The sequence below is a fragment of the Syngnathoides biaculeatus genome, chromosome 13, assembly GCF_019802595.1.
Source record: "Syngnathoides biaculeatus isolate LvHL_M chromosome 13, ASM1980259v1, whole genome shotgun sequence".
NCBI classification, from domain to species: domain Eukaryota; kingdom Metazoa; phylum Chordata; class Actinopteri; order Syngnathiformes; family Syngnathidae; genus Syngnathoides; species Syngnathoides biaculeatus.
The window spans coordinates 9,575,117-9,602,537 of record NC_084652.1 but is presented as its reverse complement, the minus strand read 5'-3'; the positions used below and the strand labels follow the sequence as shown (position 1 = coordinate 9,602,537).

Here is a 27,421-nt window from a genome sequence, read left to right as displayed (position 1 = left end):
AAGTTTTTCTCAATTTCTGTTCCTCTTAAACGACGACGTGCGCTCAACTAAAGCATGTAGCTAAGGCAATGCTAACTGGTATTATTTTAAAAGGCTAGCGGTCACCTAGCTAAGTAGTCAGTAAAATGTAAAAGTATTATTTAGTAGGAACAAATGCATTCTGACGTTACCAGATACTGAAGTCCCCTTCATCGCATTACAGGTTTATTGACGCCTTTTTCCCTCCAACTGGAAAACCAGATGGACTAAACCAAAACATTTGGTAGCAAAGGTGAACGCGGTCGAACCACCTTTTGGCAAGACAAAAGGGCATTTGCCTAGTTTGTCAGAAAATATTTTTTTACAGACTACAATTGTGTAACTTCCTGTTTTGATTATGTCATAATAAGTTCATATGCACTGATTTCTACGACAAAATGAAATACTGCACTGTAGTTGAAATACAACTGCGCACGGAAGCCCTAAGTTCAAGTTCATCGTGCTTAAAGTTGACATTTATATTGCTTTGTAATAATGGTAAAAGTGTGAGTGATAAAATGATTGTGTCAAAGCCACATTAACACATAATATAACTAAAAAGTTTAGTAGAAGAATTCAAAGAAATATCAATTTTTATATTTTATTCCATTGTTGTTTTTTTTAAAGAAAAGGCAGATTTTTTATGTCCAGCTGTATTCTTCAAAGTTATTACAAAACAAATTTAGCACAAATAAAAACTACTGATCCAGAGGCCGCTCATCAAATAACTGTGAAGCATGGGCTAGAAATGTGATTCCAAGCCACTGATTGTCAGTGAGACTCCATCGGGTGTGTTGTGAGAAATGATCAGATTTCACTAAATCTAAATGACTGAATTCACTAATACACTAAATCTGTATCTGTGCCAGCGATGTAGAGTGATAAACAAAACAGTCCACTAGATGGCATCAGGTACAATGAACCCATAAATCCGACTGTTGCTTTTCACACAGCGGAATAATAGTTTTGTGTTGAACTGAAAAGGGCCCAGATTTCACTCTCCACACATTTTTCAGTAAACTGAATCGAGGTAATCATTATTTCAGTATGCAGTAAAGACCTTCTGTGAAACTTTAGTTTTGTGGTGTGTCGTTAAAATATAAAACATATACATTGGGCCACTAAAAATCAGGAATCACTGGTCTAGAAGGGCAACGAGTGCGGAAGCCATGTCATTCTTCAGAGTTCTTGTCATAGTGTTTCAGTTATTTCTATTAGTAATTTGTTTTTTCTTAAAAGTTGCATTTTTCAAAACAAAATAATGAACTAAGCACCAGCCAATTCTAAAGTATCCTTCCTCCGCCGTTGGGACAAATCTCCCCGAAACATCCCTCTACTGTCTGAGGCAGACTTGGCACTGACTGGCCTTGCGCCGTTGCTCCCCAGCAGCTTTGATGGTTCCGGGCCTGGGCTTGACAAACTGATCTATGGGGCGTACAGTGGTGAGCCAGAAGCTGTAGAGGTTGGCGAAGTAGTGACAAGCCCCTCGCGCACCCTGGCACTCAATGATGGGGTGAGTTCGGAAATCCTTAAGGCAACTACCGGGGGAAGACAGAGACTGACCGCCCCCCTCGTCACCAGCCCCTGTTTGCTGAGGGTGGGAAAACAACAACAAATACAAACTCTGCGATGATGGGCAAGCAATGTATCCTTTGTTCTTTCTTTTTGATTGACAATCAAAAATGAAACAAATGTTGTTTTTTAATCTTACACACACAAAAAATCATGGGACTGAATTTGTTTTCAATATTGAATTGTGTAACCTAGAATTTTGGTGCAGAGGACCATCATCATCCAAGCCGCTTATCCACACAAGGTTTGCGGAAACCCGCAGCCTATCCCATCTAGCAAAAGGCGGACTACACACTGAACTGGTCGCCAGTCAGTCGCAGGGCAGATATCGACACCATCACTGAGCAGGAATTGATCCCACGTTGCCCGCACCAAAGGGAGGCGTGTGTACCACTACACCATCAGTGAGAGTAAACATTTGAAGTGTTATTGTAATTGTAATAGTAATTCCCCCCCATTTTTGGCCTGAAAAATGTAGCATTTTGGGAAAGGGGTGATACTAATAAACAAATGTAATCAATCATTTTTTCTTTCATCATGCTTTGATTGCCAAATGAAAATGGAAAGAACAAGGTGTACGACCCAATGTGTAGATTTTTCTGATCAGACGTACAAGGAGGAAGGAGAAGCCGGTCCACAGGCTCCTCCAGCCAGGCGGGCACGTGGGAATCGATGGATCCTGACTGTGGAAAGCCACCGCGGGCGAAAGCGTCTCGCAAACCGCGCAGCGGCTGATGTGGGATCTGATCTCGTGGCCGGAGAGCGGCATCATGGGTATGGCTGCCGTTGTGGAGAGCCAGTAGGATTTGTCGTTCCGAGCCGAGTAGTGGCAGGCGGCTTTGTTGCAGTAGGAGAAGGGCATGGTGGAAAACATGGGCAAGCAAGAGCCGGCTTGACCTGCAAAAAAGCAAGGCAGTATTGTGAGGGCATGAGTCAAACAAGCTCTCATTTGACAATCTGCCCAAAATAATCACTGTAAAACACTTTATATTTAAAATATATACATATTTTACATTCATATCAAAGTGATGTTATTATTGAGATATATTCTGGCTTTCTCTTGTGATACTTCTTTCACTGCATTTGGGAGAAGAGTTCTGACCTATTGTGAATAATTCTTTATATGATTTGAGTATTTGGACTTTTGTAGCAAAGTACATTTAGGGCTGTACATTTTTACTTCAACCTAAGTACAAGAATTTATGGTTTATGCGGTGATGTGGCTAATTTGTGTATTTTTTCTAACGGCCGTAAGGGGGCACTCGAGCGGAAAAGGTAAGAGTGAGACCGGTGGAATATATGTGCCGGGAAGTGACCTTTACCGGTCCGGCCTTGTTAGCGCTGCGCTAGCGGGTTACTGCTGTGTCTCAGTGATTTTTACCATTATGTTTTCTTTAAACGGCCCTGTTAGTGCGGCGGCACTAGCGTTACCATTAGCGCGGCGGCGCTAGCATTAGCGTTAAACTCTCTGTGTACCATCTTTCTTTGTAAATATCTCGTGTTTCAATGTCGGTTCCAATGTGAGCACTTGCAGCTTTGACACGGCTGCGGCCTATGTATGTACCAAATGGTATTTCCTTTACAAATGTCCTGGGTGAGGCTTATAACCAGGTGCGCTCTGTAGGCCGGGAATTACAGTATACATATGTACTACCACTAACTAAGTATAGCGAGACAGACAATATATATTTTATAGCAAGCACTTCTTTCTTTAATAGCGACAAACAGTAGAGCGACACCGAATGTCATGATCATGCTTGTATCATCACCTAAATAATTGTTGCCCAAAATGCTGTACACATAGACAATCGTGCCCACTTTTACCCACCAAGGTCTTGTGTGTGAGCCTTCTCCTGTCCCTCCAAGTAGGCCAGACTATAGCCCACCCAAAGCTGACTGCTGCCATCAGGGCAACTCGGAACTTGAACTGACTGGCTGTGAAGAACCAACAGGAACCCTGAGCTTGATGATCTCGTATAACCTGGCACGCCTGGGTCACCGCGTCCGCCTGGGCTGCCTGGAGAGCGGAAGGATGAGTAACACAAATTGTGGACACAATTCACATGAAGAAAAAACAAAGACAAGTACTGTAGTATAAAAAAACCGCAAACTGACCGCCTACCTATATTGATAGTTTACCATAGACCACAAACTATGATCCCAAATTACTTGAATTATGATTTCAAATTCATCTCACATTGCAACAAAAAAGGTGACAGATGATGCAACAGAAGGGCACTTAGTTTTGAATACTAAACTTAACTTTCACCAACAACCCATGCTAAACTTTGCTCCTCCCCTATAGAAAAAGACATTAGTCTCTCAGTCATGATATACTGTACAAGGATCTTTTGTATTTCTGTTGTAAATAAAATCATTTGAAGTTTAAAAAAAGCACACTAAGATGGAGATGATTACGTGACGGAGCTGTATTTATTAAGCAGTTTTGAGTAAAAGAATGCAAGAAAAGTAGTTTGTGGACTGCTGCCTATTTTTCATAGAAGCAAACTCCTATCGGTATACTTTTCCACAATTACGTCAGGATAGATTCCACAGGAAAAAAAAAAAGTGAATTTGTTAAAAGCAAACTGCGATTAGGAGGGGGTTCAGTGTAGAAGTCTTTAGAGGTGGTAAATGATATCGAAAGTGCAGCAAAGTATCGATAAGCGTAATTGTCGTTAAATAATTCTGAACATATATTTGAATTGCTGCTGAAATAAAAAAAAAGGCAGCTTATCCTTAAACTGTAAAAGTTTTTTTTTTTGTATTAACCTATTTTGGCTCTTCATAACTGCATATATTCGTATTGTGGCCTTCAGTATTAAATAAAGTATGAATTACATGAGGTTTCAAACTCACCTTGAGGCCCTATGAATCCTGGCTGACCAAAATCTCCTTGTTCACCTCTCGAACCATCAATACCAGGTGGACCTGGGGGTCCAGGGAGGCCGCGAGAGCCAAATGGACCTTTTAGTCCTGGAACAGAAAAGATAAACAATGAATGAACGGTTCTCAGTCAACCACAGACCTTCACCATTTTCTATAGCGCTTGTTCTGATTACGTTCAGAGGTGAGTTGCAAGGATTCTTCTTCTTCTTTTCCTTTCAGCTTGTCCCGTTAGGGGTCGCCACAGCGTGTCATCTTTTGCCATCTTAGCCTATCTCCTGCATCTTCCTCTCGGACCCCAACTGCCCTCATGTCTTCCCTCACCACATCCATAAACCTCTTTGGTCTTCCTCTCGCTCTTTTGCCTGGGAGCGCCATCCTCAGCATCCTTCTACCAATATACTCACTCTCTCGCCTCTGAACATGTCCAAACCATCGAAGTCTGCTCTCTCGAATCTTGTCTCCAAAACATCCAGCTTTGGCTGTCCCTCTAATGAGCTCATTTCTAATCCTATCCAACCTGGTCACTCCGAGCGAGAACCTCAACATCTTCATTCTGCCACCTCCAGTTCAGCTTCTGTCGTTTCTTTTCTTCAGTGCCACCGTCTCTAATCCGTACATCATGGCCGGCCTCACCACTGTTTTGTAAACTTTGCCCTTCATCCTAGCAGAGACTCTTCTGTCACATAACACACCAGACACCTTTCGCCAGCTGTTCCAACCTGCTTGGACCCGTTTCTTCTTCTTCCTGACCACACTCTCCATTGCTCTGTATTGTTGACCCCAAGTATTTGAAGTCGTCCACCCTCGCTATCTCTTCTCCCTGTAGCCTCACTCTTCCCCTCTACTTTTCTCATTCACGCACATATATTCTGTTTTACTTCGGCTAATCTTCATTCCTCTCCTTTCCAGTGCATGTCTCCATCTTTCCAATTGTTCCTCTGCATGCTCCCTGCTTTCACTGCATATGACAATATCATCTGCGAACATCATGGTCCAAGGGGATTCCAGTCTAACCTCATCTGTCAGCCTATCCATTACCACTGCAACAGGAAGGGGCTCAGAGCTGATCCCTGATGCAGTCCCACCTCCACCTTAAATTCCTCTGTCACACCTAAGGCACACCTCACCATTGTTCTGCTGCCATCATACATGTCGTGTACTATTTTAACATACTTCTCTGCCACACCAGACTTACGCATGCAGTACCACAGTTCCTCTCTTGGTACTCTGTCATAGGCTTTCTCTAGATCCACAAAGACACAATGTAGCTCCTTCTGACCTTCTCTGTACTTTTCCACGAGCATCCTCAAGGCAAATAATGCATCTGTGGTACTCTTTCTAGGCATGAAACCATACTGTTGCTCGCAGATACTTACTTCTGTCCTGAGTCTAGCCTCCACTACTCTTTCCCATAACTTCATTGTGTGGCTCATCAACTTTATTCCTCTATAGTTCCCACAGCTCTGAACATCCCCTTTGTTCTTAAAAATGGGAACTAGAACACTTTTCCTCCATTCTTCAGGCATCTTTTCACCCGCTAGTATTCTGTTGAATAAGTTGGTCAAAAACTCCACAGCCATCTCTCCAAATTGCTTCCATACCTCTACCGGTATGTCATCAGGACCAACTGCCTTTCCATTTTTCATCCTTTGTAGTGCCTTTCTGACTTCCCCCTTAGTAATCATTTCCACTTCCTGGTCCTTCACTCTTGCCTCTTCAACTCTTCCTTCTCTCTCATTTTCTTCATTCATCAACTTCTCAAAGTATTCTTTCCATCTATTTAGTACACTACCGGCACCAGTCAACACATTTCCATCTCTATCCTTAATCACCCTTACCTGCTGCACATCCTTCCCATCTCTATCCCTCTGTCTGGCCAACCTGTAGAGATCCTTTTCTCCTTCTTTCGTGTCCAACCTGGTGTACATGTCTTCATATGCCTCTTGTTTAGCCTTTGCCACCTCTACCTTTGCCCTACGTCGCATCTCGATGTACTCCTTTCGCCTCTCCTCAGTCCTCTCAGTATCCCACTTCTTCTTCGCTAATCTCTTTCCTTGTATGACTCCCTGTATTTTGGGGTTCCACCACCAAGTCTCCTTCTCCCCTTTCCTACCAGATGACACACCAAGTACTCTCCTGCCTGTCTCTCTGATCACCTTGGCTGTCGTCGTCCAGTCTTCCGGGAGCTTCGGTTGTCCATCGAGAGCCTGTCTCACCTCTTTCCGGAAGGCCGCACGACATTCTTCCTTTCTCAGCTTCCACCACATGGTTCTCTGCTCTACCTTTGTCTTCTTAATCTTCCTACCCACCACCAGAATCATCCTACATACTACCATCCTATGCTGTCGAGCTACACTCTCCCCTACCACTACTTTACAGTCAGTAACCTCCTTCAGATTACATCGTCTGCACAAAATATAATCTACCTGCGTGGTTCTACCTCCGCTCTTGTAGGTCACTATATGTTCCTCCCTCTTCTGGAAATAAGTGTTCACTACAGCCATCTCCATCCTTTTTGCAAAGTCCACCACCATCTGCCCTTCAAAGTTCCTTTCCTGGATGCCGTACTTACCCATCATTTCTTCATCGCCCCTGTTTCCTTTACCAATATGTCCATTACAATCTGCACCAATCACAACTCTCTCGCTGTCTGGGATGCTCAGAACTACTTCATCTAGTTCCTTCCAGAATTTCTCTTTCAACTCTAGGTCACATCCTACCTGTGGTGCATAGCCGCTAACCACATTATACATAGCCTCAATTTCAAATTTTAGTCTCATCACTCGATCTGATACTCTTTTTACCTCCAAGACATTCTTAGCCAGCTCTTCCTTTAAAATAACCCCTACTCCATTTCTCTTCCCATCTACTCCGTGGTAGAATAATTTAAACCCTGCTCCCAAACTTCTAGCCTTACTACCTTTCCACCTGCTCTCTTGGATGCACAGAATATCAACCTTTCTCCTAATCATCATGTCAACCAACTCCTGTGCTTTTCCTGTCATAGTCCCAACATTCAAAGTCCCTACACTCAGTTGTAGGCTCTGTGCATTCCTCTTTTTCTTCTGACGCTGGATCCGGTTTCCTCCTCCTTCTTTGTCTTCGACCCACAGTAGCTGAATTTCCACCGACGCCCTGTAGGTTAGCAGTGCCGGGGGCGGGCGTTGTTACCCGGGCCACGACCGATCCGGTATGGGATTCTTTAGATGAACGCTCATATTTGTTTTTGCACAGTTTTTACGCCGGATGCCCTTCCTGACGCAACCCTCTGCATTTTCCGGGCTTGGGACCGGCCTACAGATTGCACTGGTTTGTGCCCCCATAGGCGCATGCTATTTATGCTGACATAAACATTTGAATAAATATGAGACTCTCTTGCCTTTAGGTCCATCAGACCCAGGCGGACCCATTGCGCCTGGGAACCCAATGGGTCCTGGGTAACCAGGTGGTCCTGCAGGGCCATCTGGAGCTCTTCGTGGGGTTTCACATGAAGAATCTCCTCGGGAGCCCTTGGCCCCTGTCCATGAAATAGTCATTCCCAGTTAGCAATGCGCCCCCGTGCAACTATTGATGTAAGAAATGTGGAAAAGTATCACAATAGGGTAATTTTTTTACATAGACTAGGTTTTTTTTTTTTTTTTTTTTTTTTTTTTTTTTTTTTTAAATCGAGCCAGTTCCACTCTGCGAAGAGTCCTACAAAAACCTTTAGCATAACTCATAGCTTCTGTACCACACACCGATGACTCCAGGTTGGCCAGTTACTCCTTTCCTCCCCAAGGGTCCAGGATCACCTCTCGGTCCTTTAGCTCCATGAACACCTCTGACGCCAGGAGGGCCTCGCTCACCTGTAAATAAGGAATTTAGACTCATGAATACATTTAAGGTTATCGCAATAATTTGACTTTTGAATCAGGGTAGAAGGAGTTTAACCTTTGGGTCCTGGTATTCCTGGATATGATGAAACTCCTTGATTTCCTTGATAGCCCTTATCTCCCTTTCGGCCTGGAGGCCCAGGTAGGCCATTTAGCCCCGGATCTCCTTTGTAGAATGAAACGCTGCCTTGTTCACCTGGCAGTCCAGGAGGACCTAAGTACAAAAGAGTATAACATCAAGGAAAAGGGACGATACATATAAGGAAGACATGAACATACCTTGGGGACCTGGGGCCCCTTCAGATCCTGGATCTCCAACACATCCTGCCAAAGGTTTGTCACATTCTCTCCCAGGGTAACCAGGTTCACCTTGAGAACCGGGAGGACCTAATGGAAAAAGTGTCGGAATTGTAGTCTAATATTTAATGAAGCATCAGCAATTTCAAAGGTTGATTTCAGTTGAATATTTCAAGAAATTATTATTCTCCCCAGCTAAAATGCAGAGGGGTTGCGTCAGGGAGGCCATCTGGCGTAAAACTGTGCCAAACAAGAGTGCGTTCATCTGAGATGACACACTGTGGCAACCCCTAACGGGACAAGCCGAAAGGAAAAGAAGAACATTTCAAGAAAGATCTTTGGTTTACTTTTTTTCAGCTATCAGGGCAAAGAGAAAGGAGGATCTCTATCCCTTTTCTGCCAGAACAGTTTTATTGTGTCACATTGGAGTTCTTTGGTTTTCCTTGATGTATTGGTGTTATCTTGTTCAAGATTCATTAGATATTTGATACCTGAGTCACCTGGTGGTCCCATAAGGCCTTTCTGCCCGGGAATAGAGGTTCCTGGAGGGCCCGGCAGTCCCCCGGGACCTTTGACTCCAGGAAAGCCATCCGGTCCTGGACGGCCTGCACTCGTTACTCCTTGAAATGACAAATTGATACATATTTAAGATAGAGTTTTCCTGAATAACAACCAAGTAAGAGAAAGCAGAGATAAAAATTCCCTACCAGTAGCTCCTTTCATCCCTTTTGGTCCTTGAAGACCATCCAGTCCAGGAAGACCCGGAGGCCCAGGTAGTCCTTTTAAATAATCAATATCATTAGCATTGTCAAATAATCTTGATTTGAAATACTTTGAAAACTAATTACTGCAAAAATTTCTACATTTCAGTAGTTGCAATTGTCACCTAGTTTATATCAGTACCTGAAGGTCCAGTAGGGCCCGGTGGACCAAGGGGCCCCGCGTACCCACTATCACCTTGAACACCGGGAACACCTGGATGACCCGGTAGGCCAATAGGCCCAGGAAAACCTATTGAAGAAAAAAAATGGGGACATGAACGTCCATCCATCCATCCGTCCATCCATTTTCTTCTATTTTTCTGGTAACTGGTCACAGGAGCAGCATTTTAAGGAGTGAAGGTCTGAATTCCCCCTCTCCATCCACTTCATCCACCTCTTCTGAACCATTCCCTGGGCAGCCAGGAGACGTACTCTCTCCAGCAAGTCTTGTGTCGTCCCCAGGGCCTCTTTGCAGTGGTCATGCCTGAAACACCTCACCAGGAAGGCGTTCAGGGGCATCCTGACCAGAGACCCTTGCCACCTCATTTGGCACCTTTCGATGTGGAAGAGCAGCAGCTCGACTCGGAGACCCTCCCATGACTGAGCTTCTCAACCTGTCTCTAAGGAAGAGCCTGGACGCCCTGCGGAGGAAACACACTTTGCCCCCTTTTTCTTCCAATCTTGTTCTTTCAGGGGCTACTCAGAGCTCATGAGCATAGGTAGAAATCTAATTCGACCAGTAAATTGAGACCTTTGCCTTTCGGATCAGTTCCTTCTCCAGCATAACCAATTGATAAAGTGTCCAGATCATTGCAGATGCTGCACCAATCTGCCTCAATTTTTCGCTCACTCATAAGTATAACCAGAAGATGCTGGACTTGAACTCCTCCACTTGGGGCACGATCTACTCTTGGCCCTGGATATGGCACTCAACACTTGTCTAACTGAGCACAATGCCTCAGACTTGGAGGTGCTGATTTTCATTCACGCGCACAAGAAGAAAAGCGATACGAGGGCCTCCAACATCAACAATTGAACTTAGTTGTGAACTAATTTACAAAGAAAGCAGACATGGAAAGTCACCTGGACCACCGTGCCTTCCTGGTTCACCACGAGCGCCAGGCCATCCAGGGTTTCCCGGGTATCCACTTGTACCCAGATTGCCTGGATCTCCTGGATCCCCAATTGGTTCTGGAAAAAAAAAAGATATGAGGAGTTAGTGAACCTCCTCCTGTAAGATGGCTATTTTCATGATTTATTTCGGATTGCTTGTTGGTTTCAGCGTAGTGACACAGTTTATTCCAGAAACATCTCTTAATACATCACAATCAGAATAAGCTTTATTGGGTAAGTATGTCCTAAAAACACGACTAGTGTGTACTTAAATAAGTTAACTACTTTTTATTTTCACTTATTGAGGCAGAGAGTGGAGGAGCGTCTCAAAGGTAACTCTTTGCGATGGACGGGTTCTTACCACTGTATCCAAGTTCCCCTTTAATTCCTTTCGGTCCTGGTCTCCCAGTTTGTCCCAAAGAGTCTCCTGGATCACCTGGAAAAGGTTTTGTGTGCTTTAGTTCAGTTTTTCATATAATAATGAAGATAGTTATGTTTACTTTTTTCATTCCCATTTGTTAAAGGTTAAATAGATTTTATACATTCAAATTTACCTTTGCAACCGGGAAATCCCGGAACCCCAGGAATTCCTGGATGCCCCCTTGATCCTGGATCTCCCTTTACATGACACATAGACATGATTGATTAATTCAATTTGTTTTCTTGTAATAACATAAGGTCACTTTAGATCCGTACAAGATCTCCATCACTTCCACGGTATCCCCTTGGTCCAGGAAATCCTTTCAATCCAGGATCCCCAGAATCTCCAGGTATCCCAGATCGGCCTGGTACACCAGCATCCCCTTTAATTCCTGGTGAACCAGGTAAGCCCTCCGCTCCTGGATCACCTGGTCCTCCGCTTTGGCCCTTTGCACCTGAAGAGAATAATCGAGTGAAATAAAGTAAAATAAAAAATTTGGTCACAAGTTACTCAAACTTTTTTTTTTCCTGTAAAATGACCAATAATTCTGTATAATTTAGCAAAATGCATAGCTCAATTACCTATTGGTCCTGGTAGGCCTGGCTGTCCTCTTGTGCCATCAATTCCTTGTGCTCCCTTTGTTAAAGTCACAAGTCTTGACTCTCCAGGTAATCCTATGGGGCCACGTATTCCTGAATGGTGCCACAATTGGAGGGCATGTACATTAAATTTTGGTTCATAAATAATATTTGTCACTAATGTACATACCCTTTCACTAAAGTTGGTATTTCCAAACCATTGGGCAGAATGTAGTAAACAAGAACCGAAGTGAAACATTCTAATATTGTAAATACCTTTAATACCGGGATGTCCTGGTTCTCCTGTGGCACCTGGTGGACCAAAAAGGCCTCTTTCTCCTTGCTTGCCTCTGGGTCCAGGAGGTCCAGGAGGCCCTGGTAAGCCTCTGTCTCCATCCCTGCCAGGAAAGCCAGACTCACCTGAAGAATAATTCAGAGTGAAGTTCTCATTTCAGCAGGACTAAAGTGCTTCCTCTCTCACTGTGCTTTTCATTTCATTGTGAGTTTCTTTTGGAGATTTAACATATTTCACCTTTCTGTCCTGGCCAGCCATCATTCCCGGGATCTCCTGGGGATCCACTAGGGCCTCTTGGTCCTGCTAGGCCTGGTATACCAGGAAGACCAGGGAGACCCGGTGCACCCGGATGGCCGTGACCAGGACGTCCAGGATCTCCCCTTGGGCCCCTTGGACCAGGAATCCCTACAGGATGTAACATTACAATTATTTTTATTTCAGCTGGAGATACATCAAACCACATCCAAAATTGTGGATTTTCTGCTGCATTCTCACCTGGCACACTCGGTCCAGGGTTTCCTGGAGGTCCTGGGGGTCCAGGAAGGCCTGTTATCTCGCATAATGAACATGGTAGACCTGGAAGTCCTGGAGCTCCATGGTCACCATTAAATCCTTGTTCTCCTTTACAACCTGGCTGTCCAGGTTGGCCTTGTAAACCTGTGAATGTTGTCAAATGTTTAAGATACTAATTGAGCTGATGTTTGGCATATGTCCCCATACCTGGAAGCCCTGGGGTTCCTGGACTACCAGGAATACCCTTTCTCCCCCTATATCCAGGTTGGCCAGGTTGACCAGGAGGACCTGGTAAAGCACTGAGCACATCACCAGGGGAACCTTTCCTCCCAGGTAGACCTGGTAGTCCAGGATTGCCTGGAGAACCATCAAGGCTATTGCCACTCATACCACGGTCACCTTGATCTCCATTTAAACCTTGTGGTCCTATTAAGAAATACAAGATGTTTCCTAGTTACATTTTTCAGCAATAGTATATTTTAAAATCTGCCTGACAACCTGGAGGTCCAATTACTCCAATTCCACCATCATCTCCTTTCATGCCTTTAGGTCCTGGAAGTCCTAGGGCTCCTGGGATGCCATCCCTTCCAGGTTCACCTGGAATTCCTATAAGGATTCAAATGAGCAAAGATACTGAACTGCAGCAAGAACACATTGGCATAAAGTCAGAGAGGTCTGGAGGGACTGTCCAATCTCTTACCTGGTCCTCCAGGTTCTCCCTTAAGACCCGGTGATCCGGTCACATTCTCATGACAACAGAGTTTTGTGTCACCTAATAACATACGGTTACAAAATGCTGTCAGAATTGTACGTGTGACTGTAAATTTGAATAATCCATTGGTATTCAACCTGGGGGGCCCTTTCGCCCGAGAATTCCAGGAAGGCCTGGATACCCTTGGTCTCCTTTTGGTCCTGCTGGACCCTGGGGACCTTGGAAACCAGGACCTGGGAGCCCCGGAATTCCTGGAAAACCTTTTGGACCAACCGTACCTGGGTCTCCTTTGGGACCAGGTCTACCAATATAAGAGGTTCCCTACAAAAATGTGTGAACAGCAATTTTAAATAAAGTATAGCAGTCTTTAAAATTCATGCCCAAAATACTATTCATTCACATATATTTGCAGTATTTAAAACATATTACTTACTGGTGGTCCAGGGTCTCCTGTCAGCCCAGGAGGACCATCTAGTCCTGGTTTACCAAGTTGTCCAGAGGAACCAGGATGTCCATCGTCTCCTCGGTTTCCCTTTGGACCTTTTAGTCATGAGAAAACCTTGAGTTTTAGGGGTGCTAGAAGTCATTTTTCTAACTATTTTTGGTGTTCTCACCTTGAATTGTTGAAATAAAATCATCCCCTTTTTGTCCCTTAACTCCTTTTAAACCCACATATCCTTTAGCCCCCTGCAATAAAATAGAAAAATAGTTAAAAGAGATCAAGCTCTAATTGCAGCAATAAAACTGAATTTAACTGTGACAATTTGCATTTCAACATATGGTGTGCACATTTATTTAGACCAACACGCAATGTAAAGTTTATGCCAAGACTCTTCTCAATCAAGAACAAGGCTAATTACTAAAACTATATGCATATGTAATGATTGATACAACTGAAACTCTTCAATAATAAATAATCAAATATTTAATGAGAAATTATAATTACTATCCATGGATGGTTTTTTTGAAAGACAAAAATATATTGGGAAAATGGCAAATTAGTAGTAGATGAGCTAATTTGATAGAATTTGATATACACACACACACATAGTATTTATGATTGATATGTTTGATTAATTTCAGTAGTAATAGTCCAGTGAGTCGGCTCAAATTTTGGTGTAAAAATGTAAATTAATGTATTAAAGATGGCTCATTTTTGTTCAAAATGCTAAAGGAGTAAGCTGAAATGGAAAAGGCGTTAACTTTTACAGCAGGTGGTCTAATAAACCAAGTCACTCACATTTGACGAGCGCTCGCGCGCGCCTCCGTGCTCTCAAATCTGCACAGTCGAGCACAAAAAAATCACGCGCGTAAAATTTGTTAGGAGTAGAAAAAATTTATATTGAAAGACGTTGCTTATTTTGTGTAGTCTTGACATTAATTTACGTGTTTATTTCATAAACGTTAACTAAACAAGCCTGCTCCAAAACAACCAGTATTCACCTGGAAACAGGAAATGCAAGTTAATCGTACTGAGCATGTACGGAAGTTAGGCCGAAAGCGCATGATCAGAGCTGCTTCACGTACTGCGAGCGCATTTACATCGAAACTCATCAACATAACGAGCTATGTGAAAGGAAATTCAGTTACACCAGGGGTGCTCATTGCGTCGATCGCGAGGCAGTGTGACAGCGTGCCCCCCAAAAAAAGACATTAGACTATCATCCACCTCGTTGCTCGATTCAGGTGTGGCCAATACGTCGAGCATACGCACATAAAGGCGCGTTCTAGCAAGCCGGCCTCCTATTTACGACAGTTCCGTGATGCGTGCTCCAACAACAATATATCACGATTGCCGACAGGAATGTTTGTTCCAATGTATCGCTATTTTGTTGCCACTAACGCTGATTCTGTCGAACTAGACTTTCAGCATCTTCATTGCATTGTGGGTATAGACTGTTCATGCTTATGCCTTGACAGCCCAGTGCATTTAACTTCTTCAGATAAAGTTTGTCAGATCAAGAACTTTTTTAGATGAAAAATATTAAATACCGTTTTATATCATGTTCTATTAATATCAGTTGAAATTGGAAATTATCATTTCTGAGTTTGAAATTTTAATTTTCTATTTTTGTTATCTATTTGCTTATTTTATTTTTAATTTACAGTTATGTTATATTAATCAAGTAAGTTATTTTAAGGTCTTGAGATTCCATCCCTAATCACACCCGCAACTTTATCTGCGATCATGGCTGACCACACCCGCACATTTTTCAAATGGTAGTGACTGAATAAACGCATGAAGCACTTTATACTGTATATTGGTTAGCCGATTATTCTCACATGTGGCCCTGTGGGACCCTTTTCTCCATTCAGTCCGGGGTCTCCATCAATCCCTGGTGTTCCGGGCAATCCTGGAGCTCCTGGAAAACCAGGATGACCAGGGGGACCAAGTGGTCCTTGGGAAAACTGACATTTACATTCTCCTTCACAACCTATAAGGATTAAATAAAAAAAAAAAAAAATCACTTTGTCAGTTCGGTTCTCTTCAGTGTTCAAATGGCAATAAGGAGAACAAGAAATTCTCTTTACATAAGTACACAGCGTTATTACGAAAGAACATTTAAATTCATAAGAAACAGACACAAGTCACCTTGATATCCTTTTAAGCCTTTGTTTCCAAGAGGTCCTGGTGGTCCTCTATCACCAGGGCCACCTGGATAACCAGGCTCACATACATAGTCTGTGGACTCAACCAAACACGAATGTAAGGCGGTGTAATTTCAATATGGATACAGTGATTTTAAACATGGGCACCATACTTACCACAGCATCCTGAATTGATCACCCACGAAACAGATTTTGTGTTAGATAACGTCATATTCTTTCAAAATATGACCTGAAGGTGTTTTATACCTGATGGACCAGGAAGTCCAGTGACACCTTTGATCCCACGCAGTCCTTTTCTTCCCTTTGGTCCTGGGAGCAGGTTGATTAAGTCGTTGGACCTCCCTGGCTCTCCCTTAAAGCCTTTGGGACCCGGAGGTCCGCTAGGACCAGGCACACCCAGACAAGCTAGCCAATAAAACAAGATATTGTAAAGATCAGGCAAGGCAATCATGTGTTTGAATAAATCCCTTCACTCTTTAGCATTAAGTCGTATGTAGCAAAATGTACAGTATAAAACCCAGTAACTCATGTCAAAATCTGTATTCTGCACAAGTATTATTTCATATAGTGAGGAAAACAGACAACACAGAATGCTGAAGACTGACCCATACACACTATGACGGAAGATGCACCAAGTCATGTTGGTGAAAGTTAGCAAACAGAAACTTCTAACCTGGAAATGGCAGTCCTTTTGGGCCAGGAGGTCCATTCGTACCCATTATTCCAAAGTCACCCGGTAATCCAGGATCTCCACGATAGCCCTTTTCACCCTTTTCTCCTGTGCATATAAAATAATTCATAGTAAAATGGAGAGATGGGGGACTCAAGTCAAATAAACTTGACATGAGTCGACTCAAGTTGCCAGTTTTATGACTTGCTACCTGCTTGCCAACCACTTCAGAAAGACTTGACTCGGCCATTACTGGAGACTGACTTTGACTTGACCTACATGACTTAACAAGCCATCTCGTTTAGATTTGGAAATCTGCATTTTAATTGTGACAATTGGCCCATTGCAAAAACAGTTTTATTTATCTGTTTTGGATGCTCCTTTGGCCAAACCTGCAATACAGTCTGCATTGTAGTGCACTTGCCAGTTTGATATCACAACTTCCATGAACAATGAAGGAAGGAGCCCCAAAAATAATATAATTTGGATTAAAGGATTATCTTGATGATGAAGTTTGTCCCAAAAAAAAAAAAAAAAGGAAAAGGATGGCAACCTGCATGGCTTCAATCTCGCATTTTAAAGACACAAAAATGTAGCACTTAATCTATACGTACAAAACTGTCAAAGACAGGTAAGATAATATAACAGTTTAGCTAACTGGTCAAACTAGTTTGCTGGTTTCATAGACTGGTTTGGGACGATAAATAAAAATGTGATGTGACATTAAGGTACAGCTTCGTATGCTAACCTAGAGTGGGACACTCGATGATAATTGTGGGAACCTTTTGTTTTGTCGTTTTAAATTCAACTTCCACATACAAAGATTCAAAACCAAACTGTGAGGACAGCATGATTAATAAATAACATTTAAACGTGTTGTTTGGCACTGCACAACCTATCTTGGACATCCGACTCTATTGCACTCTGCAATGTGTAATTTTTGTTGTTCATTTTTTGTCCCACCCCTCAGTTCTAAAGTCTTGAATGTTACCTCTGAGAGTAGACCCTTTCAAATACTGCAAGGGACCAGGGAGTCCTGGATCTCCACGGTAGCCCTGTTAAATATGACAAAAGTCAGATTCTTCCTATATTTACAGTTCATTTATAATTGTATCACCTCTCAGTGCATCTTACAATTTGACAATTGAAGTTTTTGTATCATGTTGAATCATCGTAAATATTTCTTGGGAAAGCTCACCTTTGGTCCAATTGTTCCAATGAGACCTGGAAGCCCCCTCTCCCCTGGCAAGCCCTGAATATCAACATATGTAAGTTTACCTTTCTAACAGTTCATTCAAGATTGTGTTTCGTCATCATTTGTCGGTTGTACCTCAAGTCCTAGAGGTCCTGAACTGCCAGGTGACCCGGGAAAACCCTAAATAGGAGACAACATTGTAGTGTAAGAATATTCTTAAAATAGATCTGTTGAGTGTACCAATAAATAAGTCGCACACATTCCACAAATTAAATTAGCAGTAGTGAGACACAAGTAGTGTCGACTTGTCAGTAAACTATCCTAAACCAAAGTCTAAAGTCCAGCAATACAAATTGTTTCTAGGGATCAACAAGAATGTGTAATTTCTTGCCTTGTTTGTCCCAAAGTAACATTCGTAAAGCTAAACTTGTTTGATGGTGTAAAATCACCTTATTGCCATTGCTAATTTCCGTTATCACATCTATGGCATTTCCCATCGTAAGTCAGCATCAAGATGGTTTCCTAAGTGGGATTGTTGTAAAGTAACTTGCCCGAGGTCCAGGAAAACCAAGAATTCCTTCCTCCCCTTTCATTCCTTGACTGAAGGTGTCTCCTCTTCCACCCTTTTGAAAAAAACAGCAATAATTATATATTCCCTCATGTTTTTGTGTCTGATCTTCTGAGTTAGATTCCAACGCACTGGTTTGCCCTTTGGTCCACATGGTCCCGGATGACCCCTGTCTCCCTGAAATACACAAAAAAAAAAAAAAAAAACTGAAGAAGAGGCCTTGATGGATATTTGTAAAGAGAAATTCACCCAAACAGACTAAAATGTTCATGATGATTTCCAAGATAAATCAGAAGATTTGCAAGGATTCGCACATACCTTGGAACCTTTGGGTGGGAGGAATTCTGGGGGAAACTCAATGTTCTCTTCTGGTCCTTGTGGACCGGGTGGACCTTGTTCACCCTGGTTCATTCCGTGGACGGAAAGTAGTAAAGAAATTTGTGGCACACATTAACAAGCTCTAACTAAAACTAGTGTCTTACGTCGTCTCCATTTGTGCCTGGCTGTGGTCTTCCAGGGTCCCCCTATACAAACACATTTGTTGTTAGCCTATTTAAGTGTCTTATTAATCCATGTTGTGATTTGGAGCTGCAATGATTCTATTGCAAGTAACTCACTGGCAGTCCTCGATCACCTTTGAACCCTTTCGAGCCCTAAATTGAGCAAAAATGGCATTAATGATCACTAAATAGTCATATTTCCTTTCCAGGTCATCATATAAAATATATTCACTTGATTTCCAGGTGGACCTGGAGGCCCAATGTAGCCTTTGGATCCAGGTTCTCCTACTGGGCCCTGAACAAATAGAAATAAAATATATTATGATGAGAGCTTTTAATACTGACTTTTCTCTTGTATTTTATCACACAGGTGAGGGCTACTCATGTACAGTGGAACCTCCAAAGTCGAATGCAATCCATTCTTTAACTCAAGTTGACATGCAAAGTGATCTTACTTCCTGCAAGGGGAAAAGTGAGACTGTGTCATGTTTTGATATTTCACATACAGAAATGTGAGCTGCATTATTTTTTATTGAACCCCAAAAACATGTTGGGATTGTCAAGCAACAAGCAGATTCCCACAAAGAGAGGAAAGAGCTAAAAATGGGCAGAGAGTGAAGATATTTGGAGAGACTGTTAGCAATAATCAATTCTCTGATTCCACTTAATGCAGTTTGGGGACAGAAACTCTCCACACTTTACTTTCTCACAAGAGGTAAAGAAAACAGACAGTGGGCCACAAATTACTCTTGTGTTGTTGGATGGACACCTTTGGTTGAAGTAGTAGTATGGTCAGTATGTCGTCTGCTTGGTGAAATATATTTGTGTCTCTTATTCACATTATCAATGGTATTGTATTTCGGAAGAACTCCAAATTCTCAACATTCTTCAATTTTAAAGGTTCCTCTATACTGACAAAATGAGAAGAGAAGAGAATAGACATACAGGACGACCATGATCTCCAGGTTGACCAGGATCCCCCTGCAAGAAAAAAAAAATCAACAACAAAAATGCGATGAATAGAGATAGTATTGATTACTGGATTTATGTTTAAAATGAGCTTTTTAAAAAAGGAATCATACAGGGAGTCCAGGAAGGGAATCCGTATACAAGGGTTCTCCCTTAAGCCCTTTTGGTCCAGGAAATCCCTAAGAAGGAGATACACTATTATTTCATACTGAATATGCATTCAGGATGAAAAGGCTTTTCGGTGATTTGACACAAAATCACGTTACATGATAACAGTTTGATCATTCACTCTGGATATTAATCTCACGAATGACCTCCATGATATCTATATATTTTGAGTTTCATTGTTATAAAATCAGGACGGGGATACAGACCCAGCCCTACTACAAATAGCAAAAAGGTGTATGTGTGTGTATAATATCCCTCGCTGTATTTGGAAATGGATAACACAAGACAGTGCCAAATGACTACTTTTGTCCAAATGAACCTCCTCAAGTCGGTGTTGAAACTGTAACTAATTTCCTCTGAGCAGAAAAATAGGAAGTAGTTGAGTGAGTCAATTTTTCAGTGAATATTGAAACAGGTGAAAGAGTCAATTTTTCAGTGAATATTGAAACAGGTGAAAATGAATGCATTTTTAAAAAATTCCTCTTCATGGTTCAGTGACATGGAAATGCTGGGTCCATAGAAGCGACAGTGGCCTGTTGTATTTGGAAACTCGCGCCAAAATTATCCAGCTCCGAATGGATAATTTTGGCGGGAGTTTCATAAATCTGAAAAAAATGCCTATGTCTCGTTTTGAAAACAAACTCTTCAAATGTATTTGTTTTGCTTCGGGTAAATAAATTAAAGTCTTGGGCGAAACATGAGAGGTGTAGCTGTTCTACTCACAGGGGGGCCATGCAGACCATCCAGACCAGGAATACCAGGGATGCCAGGTTGACCCCGAGCCCCCTCACAGCCGTCGACCCCTGGCAATCCAGGCTCACCACCCGCTCCAGGGTGACCCTAAAACCATAATAAGATACCTTCTAAAGATTGTAAAAGAAGTGAGAGGGTGGTCATGAATAAAGCTTGACTCACCAGTGAGCCCTCATGACCAGGAAACCCTGGTGGTCCAATGTTGCCCTAAAATATCCAGGAAAGTAGAAAAAGTAGCATGAAAAATGATCCACCCCATTTTTCGTGACAATTTTAACAAATATATCATATAACTGTACAAGAGCTTACCCGGGCTCCTTTGGGCCCTTCTGGGCCTGGTGATCCCTGTTCTCCCCACCTGCCTTTCTCTCCAGCTAGCCCCACCAGACCAACTGGTCCCATTGGGCCATGAGGTCCTTGCTTGCCTGATTTACCTGGTGGTCCCTACAAAGAAACTATGTTGTTCACCCTGGTAGAGTATCCAGTAGTTTTCTACATTGTAGCAAAACCTCATTTGATTCTGTTTATATTTATTTTCACTTCCTCACCTATAACGGGAAAATGCGTGTTGGACTCATTAAAGACTAAATTGTCCATAGATGTTAATGTGGATGGTTGTTTGTCCATAGGTGCCCTGCAAATGACTGGACGAGTCCAAGGAGTATTAATTTTTTGTGGTGCCTGACACAAGACCTGAGTCCCCAGCAGAGGGCATCAAAGAATTAGAGTTTAGGCTGCTCCAGTGAGAGCTATTCAAAACACTATAACTTGCATCTGAGACACATATTTTACATCAGTAAAATTCCACGGCACAAATTACTGATTCGATGTGAAATCCATCCATTTTCTTAGCCGCTTGTCCTCACAAGGGTCGCGGGGAGTGTTGGAGCCTATCCCAGCTGTCAACGGGCAGGAGGCGGGGGAACACACTGAACTGGTTGCCAGCCAACCGCAGGGCACATAGAGACAAACAGCTGCACTCACCATCACACCAAGGGGCAATTTAGAGTGACCAATTAATGCTGCATGTTTTTTTGGGATGTGGGAGGAAACCGGAGTGCCCGGAGGAAACCCACGCAGGCACGGGGAGAACATGCAAACTCCACACAGACGGGTCCGGGATCGAACCCGGGACCTCAGGACTGTAAGGGCAATGCTTTCCAGCTGAGGCACTGTGCCGCCGATGTGAAATCCTTTAAATTTTAATGCAAAGCTATTATGCAACATGTGGATTCACAGGCTTTTGATATCTTGTGGAAGAGCATTTAAGTGTTCTGCCTGTCACTATAAATCACTGGTTTAAGTAGTGTGTGCGTGTATCTGTGTGTGTGTGTGTGTGTGTGTGGTGTGTGTGTGTGTGTGTGTGTGTGTGTGTGTGTGTGTGTGTGTGTGTGTGTGTAGTGCGGGGCAGGTGGGAATAATTGTTCAAGACAATACTTCTATGAGCAAGTTATCTTCCTTTGAGATGGAACTGCTCCTCTCTGTTGTGGCGGCAGAATTAAATAACCAAATTGTCAAACTTTGCTTATTGTCATTATCCAAGCCGCTTATCCTCATAAGGGTTGCGTAGAAGATGGAGCCTATCCCAGCTAGCTTCAGCCAAAAGGCGAACTACATCCTGAACTGGTCGCCAATCAGTCGCAGGGCAGATAGCGACACCATCATTGAGTGGGAATCAATCCCACGCTGCCTGCACCAAAGGCAGACGTGTATCCCACTACACCATCAGTGACACTTCACACTTCAGTTATTGACAAAATTAAAATACAGAGAGAGAGAGTGAGGGGAGAGAGAGACAGAGAGAGAGAGAGAGAGAGAGAGAGAGAGAGAGAGAGAGAGAGAGAGAGAGATTGTTGAAAAGCACAAGTGGTCAGATAGACTAAATGTCCAATGGCAACACTGAACATAAAAATTCAGTCGAACTTTTTTTCCCCAGCAGAGTGCGCGAAAGATTATCAGCTTGGTGTGCTTCAGTGAAAACTATACAAAAATGTCTCTGGCGTGTCCATAAAAAATTTATATCCATGGTGGAGATCTAAAAGAATCTATGAGTCCTCTATGTCGCAGTACCTAACTGGGTGGGAATTCTATTCTCATATTTATGAGTTGCACGGGATAGATTAGCAGTTTTGATGAAGATACACTCCTTACCCGAGCACCTTTGGCAGGAAAACATTGGCACACAGAACAGTTTCTCCCCGCACACGGGCCTTCCACATTTCCCTAAAGACAGAAAAAAAGAAAAACGGGACGTGTTTTTGTGTGCAGAAGACAAACAACATGGTCTGAGTCTAAGTCAGGTGCCCAACATTTTGAAGCAGATGAACACCAAAACTTCCCTGGGGAAAGGCAGCGGCTTCAGCAGGAATGCAACGGGTCAGCTTGCCAAATAAGGACGCTGACCTTGATGAAAGAGCTGCAGAAACTTTTCTCAAGGTCCAAATAGTTTGAGCGGCTGCTAACGACCCACTCCACACCTCCAAACCTTTCCCAGCCCAAACGCAGACATTTACCTCTAACAAACACCGACAAATGTTTTGCCAGCAGCGCAAAATATTTGGAGGAGTTTATACATAAACTAAAACTAATCTCGTGTTTTCCTTTGGGGTCGGTCACAACATGACCCAAGCCCATACCTAGATTACGATACTGTGTATTTCCTGAGCCCTCCTGTGTCAAAACTGTGAAAGCCACAGGTCATCATTAATAAAGTTATATTCTATTCTGTTCTATTTTTCTACTGCAGCTGGTTGGTATGCGTGTGAAGCTCAATCGACTGGGTCGTGGTTACGAATCTTCGACTACAATTGTAATTTAGTCACATTTGATCACGTCAATCGGTACAGGGTAGTTGGGGTCCTCTGCTCTATGAAATTACCAATAGCAGGTCTAACTTGCCTCAGTCCAGATGCCAATCCGGAATTTAGAGCCCTTGGAGTTATTTGGGAAATGTTGGTTGAATTCCACTCTACAGTATATAGTGTGATGTAAATATTAACATTTTGCTAACTACAATAACTGCACTTGTTGGACGATTCAAGTTGCTTATGACCGCTCTCATTGTGCAGCTTCCATAACTGCATTGCCCGGTTTATAAAAATCAAGTCGTAACATCGTAATAACATTTACGTTATGCACTCAAGATGGCTTTCAACATGCGTCATGGAGATGCTTTGCGACATAAATGCAGCTGAGAGCATTGAGAAAATAGAATGGAAGAAAAAGTGAATTGGTAGTCTTCAGTGTTCAAGACAAGGTACTATTACAGACTACCATGATGCATTGCAACGTGGCTGTAATACATTCCTACACATTGACAGAAAACTCTGGAAACACATTAGAGTGTAATGCGCTTGAATTAAACAGTAATAGCATTGTGTCATATTTCTAATGGGCTGTAATACTGATTCACAAGTGCAGCTGTTCTAATGTTGAGCTATTTGGATGTAGACGTTATAGAAAATTAGAGAGAGGGAAGCCTTACTGCATTAAGCTGCTTTGCAGTGACAAGAAGGAGAAGGATCCACCTGCAAAAGTAAAACAGCGCTGCTGTTAAATACATATTCACTGAATATATACCTTACTGACAATAGAATCCAATGCAATTTATACTCCCTGAGTATGTTTCCAACATCAGATAATTTCCTGTTTGTCTGCAGTCATATCAGCAAATTTAAAATTAAACATTGTTCTCAATTGCCTTACCTGGTTAAATAATTTTTTTAAAGTGTGTGTATGACTTATTATGTATACAAACTTTGTTGAACATAGTTCAGGCCGAGGTGACAAGATGGCGTTGTGGTTAGCACATCTGCGTCACAGTCAGGGTTGACCTCACATCTTAACACCCACACTTTTCCCATCATCAAGCCCACAGTGTGGCTACGGATAGAATCAGAATCCTCCAAATGAATTGATGGGATTTGGGAAAAGTGCATTTCATACAGAATATAGATTGTATAAGGTCACTTTTGAGTTTACACAGTCTGCACATTACAAGTCTACAGATGTGTTGATCGTCTGCATAAACAGTCAAGAAGTGTGTTTAGGATCGCTGGGAAACATTCTAAGGATGCACAGTTTTAACTGCAGTACATTCCGGGAAAAAAAAGTATTTGATGAGCACATTTGGTGGCGTAACAAGCGTTACATAACCTGTATAATGTATTTTTCACAATCTAGTGTAAGACATTCCTACACAAATGACATGTGAGCCATCTCAGGACTTCCCGAATGGAATAAAATTTTAGTTACCAAGCATTAAAACTAGTAAAGCGCCTCCAGGGCCTGTCATATTTGCCCAGACAGTCATTTCTAAACAGATTTCATGGAGCACGATTGGCTGTGTCCCACAGGCCAGAGATGTCACGGGCCATAACATAGTTATGACTTCCCTCAGATTGCTGCTACGACTGTGAATGAAATATTGCCTCATATACTGTAATTACATAGAGTACACAAAACATTGACCAACAGTCTGTTTTGAAATCATGTTTTTCAACTATCACATTTTTTTCAAAGGGGGGTCTGTCACAAAAAAAACGCTTGAATATCTTGAAGCTATTACACCAGGACACAATGGGCAATTTTGCTTTGCTTTTGCGGGCCACATGAAATGATGTGGTGGCCCGGATCTGGTCCCCGGGCCACCAGTTTGAAAACAGTTCCCCATAGGCCAATTAAATTATGCACATGCCAGCCGCAGGCATGAGCCAAAGGGAACAAGACTACTGAAGCCATATAAAAAAACACCTTAACAACAAGATGACGGTGCCTTGAGATACGAGTTTCATTTGTTTTAACTCAAAACATTTGTATCTGAAATCGTCATTCACCTGAAATGAATGGAAATGTCGTTTAAGTGTTCCAGCCTACCCGCTTCCATTTTTTTTTTTTTGTCATGTAATTTCTAATTAGGCATATAAATGTAACAATGCACATAACAGTGCATAATGATCCATTCATTGCAGTGGGTCATTCTGTCGTGTGTTACTTAGCCACCTGGCGGCAGTATAACACAGACGTATTGAAAAATGAAGAGAAGTTTCAAAACTACTCAGAATCATTCATCTGCAGTAATATTGGTTTGTTTGGTTTTTTTTGCTTGTCTTGCTACACTCTTGGTACTGCTCATTTGTTAATTATGTTACATATTTAAGTGTTTTAGGTTGCAAGCTCACTGTGTTTGAATTTAGGGAGAGTTTACGAGCTTCTTATGAGTGATTTACCTGGTTGCCATGTACCAGTGTTTTTGTGCCACCGTAGTCTAGTCAAGTCTTGTTTTTGTTTATGTGTCATGTTTTTCACCTCGAAGTATCTGACCTCGTGTGACAATTTTTTTGGACCTTACTTTTCACCACGTGTTTTTGTGCTGTCGCCCGTGTGGTCATATGAACCCTACCTGGAATTGAATCACCCTTGTAAAAGCACATCCTTCCCCTGAAATCCTGCATTTGGCCCCTACGTCTCATCTGTGCTAGTGACATAAACCGCTACTTGTTGTGACGAAAGCTGAGTTGGGTTGACTTCCACCGTGCAGTGTTCAAATCTCAAATGTTGGATCTCAAGCCAAAAAAATAAAATTAAATTAAAAAAATATATGAACAAAAAATTCTTATGATGACCCTAATCTCGAAAAGCTCATCAATCAGGTCATTTGTATCTCAAGGCAGTACTGTACTAACAATGTAGCTAAAAATAAATAAATAAATAAATAAATAAATAGGCATAAGGATTCTGAGTTTATTAAAATACAAAAGCATTAAAATTGTAAAATTCATATTGGAAAGTCCCACTTATAAATAACACATAAACAACATTATAGCCATTCTGTGATGTGTTTCTAAACAACAAAATAAAAAAGTAAAAATATTTTATATGCATTTTAATGTATATGATTTTAAATAAGTAATAATATATAAATGCGATTGGCAGGCAACTAGTTCAAGGTGTAACCCACCTTCTGCCCGAGGATAGCTGGCATAGGCTCCAGCACTCTCGCTACCCTTGCAAGGATAAGCGGCTCAGACAATAAATGAATGGATAAGATATAAAATGCTGTAAACTTTGAATGAAATCACAATTATCTGGTTGTAATTTATAAAAAACGGACTAAAATAGTACATTCTTGTTGATTTCTGCAAGAAATGGTTGTATAATTAATGTTTTTGTTGACTATAAATTCCATATCACAATCCGTAAAATAGATTATGACAAACTGAGATAGCGATTCCCTTGCAGCGAATAAAGTACAAAACAAACTACATTTCAAAAGTTTGGTCACTTAAAAATGTATTTTTTTTTTAAGGAAAATGCTTTTCCCTATAATAAGGATTGCAATAAATGTGTCACTAATACAGCTTATGTATAAGAAAGGTTTTTGAAAATAAAGACATTTGTAAGTGATCCCCCCCAAAGATTTAATTGGTAGTGCAGCTGTATAATGTTGTGTTTTCATAGAAATTTTTAAATCAGTTGTGCGTTTGGTTGACCTCAAACATTTTCTCGGTAGTGTACATAACATTAAATGGGAAGAGATTTCATAATTGTCATGCACTCGGCTCACCTGAGGACCCACCATGTCAAAGCTGCACATGAGGATCTCATCTTGGCCTGCTTCTGAACACCTCACTGAACGTCACACTTCCACCTGGGATTGATACAAAGAAACAATTAATTCATATCAACCCGAACGCATCCTTTTTTTCCAGTCTGATAAAATCAAGGTTTTAAAAAATGTGACAGCTTTTCTTGCATCCTTTCCCCCTGTTTTACTTAGTGACAAACACTTAATCATACTCACCCAAATTCAGATGCTCAAAGTCATTCTTAGCACGATGATGTCCAACCAGAAAGTAAAAAACTCTCAAAGGCAGATGAGGACGAGTGTGTATCTTCGGGCTGGACGTCATCTACGCACCTCCCCTCTTTTGGGGTCAAACCGTCAA

General features: G+C 42.0%; 1 protein-coding gene across 4 annotated transcripts; it reads right to left on the bottom strand.

Annotated features, from left to right (window-relative positions):
* Positions 1-605: 605 nt before the first annotated feature.
* Positions 606-27,415, bottom strand: LOC133510395 (collagen alpha-4(IV) chain-like). Of its 4 annotated transcripts, none has more exons than XM_061838232.1 (48): positions 27,277-27,415; positions 27,040-27,123; positions 23,959-24,001; positions 22,626-22,697; positions 20,784-20,918; positions 20,637-20,681; positions 20,445-20,561; positions 19,667-19,732; positions 19,530-19,565; positions 18,817-18,879; positions 18,702-18,737; positions 18,567-18,608; positions 18,403-18,486; positions 18,217-18,261; positions 18,068-18,139; positions 17,652-17,696; positions 17,520-17,573; positions 17,313-17,376; positions 16,325-16,429; positions 15,898-16,056; positions 15,808-15,816; positions 15,635-15,724; positions 15,325-15,476; positions 13,656-13,728; positions 13,475-13,581; positions 13,179-13,362; positions 13,030-13,101; positions 12,828-12,935; positions 12,537-12,755; positions 12,312-12,473; positions 12,054-12,221; positions 11,798-11,941; positions 11,525-11,635; positions 11,219-11,397; positions 11,077-11,140; positions 10,884-10,958; positions 10,493-10,600; positions 9,552-9,659; positions 9,356-9,427; positions 9,140-9,268; positions 8,631-8,738; positions 8,410-8,565; positions 8,217-8,324; positions 7,859-7,996; positions 4,450-4,566; positions 3,419-3,607; positions 2,204-2,487; positions 606-1,609 (listed from the first exon to the last, which is right to left on the bottom strand). In XM_061838232.1, exons 2-48 carry the CDS (start codon positions 27,078-27,080, stop codon positions 1,352-1,354), a joined length of 5,016 nt encoding a protein of 1,671 aa, XP_061694216.1. In that variant the 5' UTR covers positions 27,081-27,123; positions 27,277-27,415; the 3' UTR covers positions 606-1,351. The 4 variants fall into 4 exon arrangements, with proteins under 4 accessions (XP_061694216.1, XP_061694220.1, XP_061694218.1 ...); XM_061838236.1 differs by lacking the exon at positions 15,808-15,816 and having other exon boundaries at positions 12,537-12,554; positions 12,687-12,755; XM_061838234.1 differs by lacking the exon at positions 15,808-15,816.
* Positions 27,416-27,421: the final 6 nt, after the last annotated feature.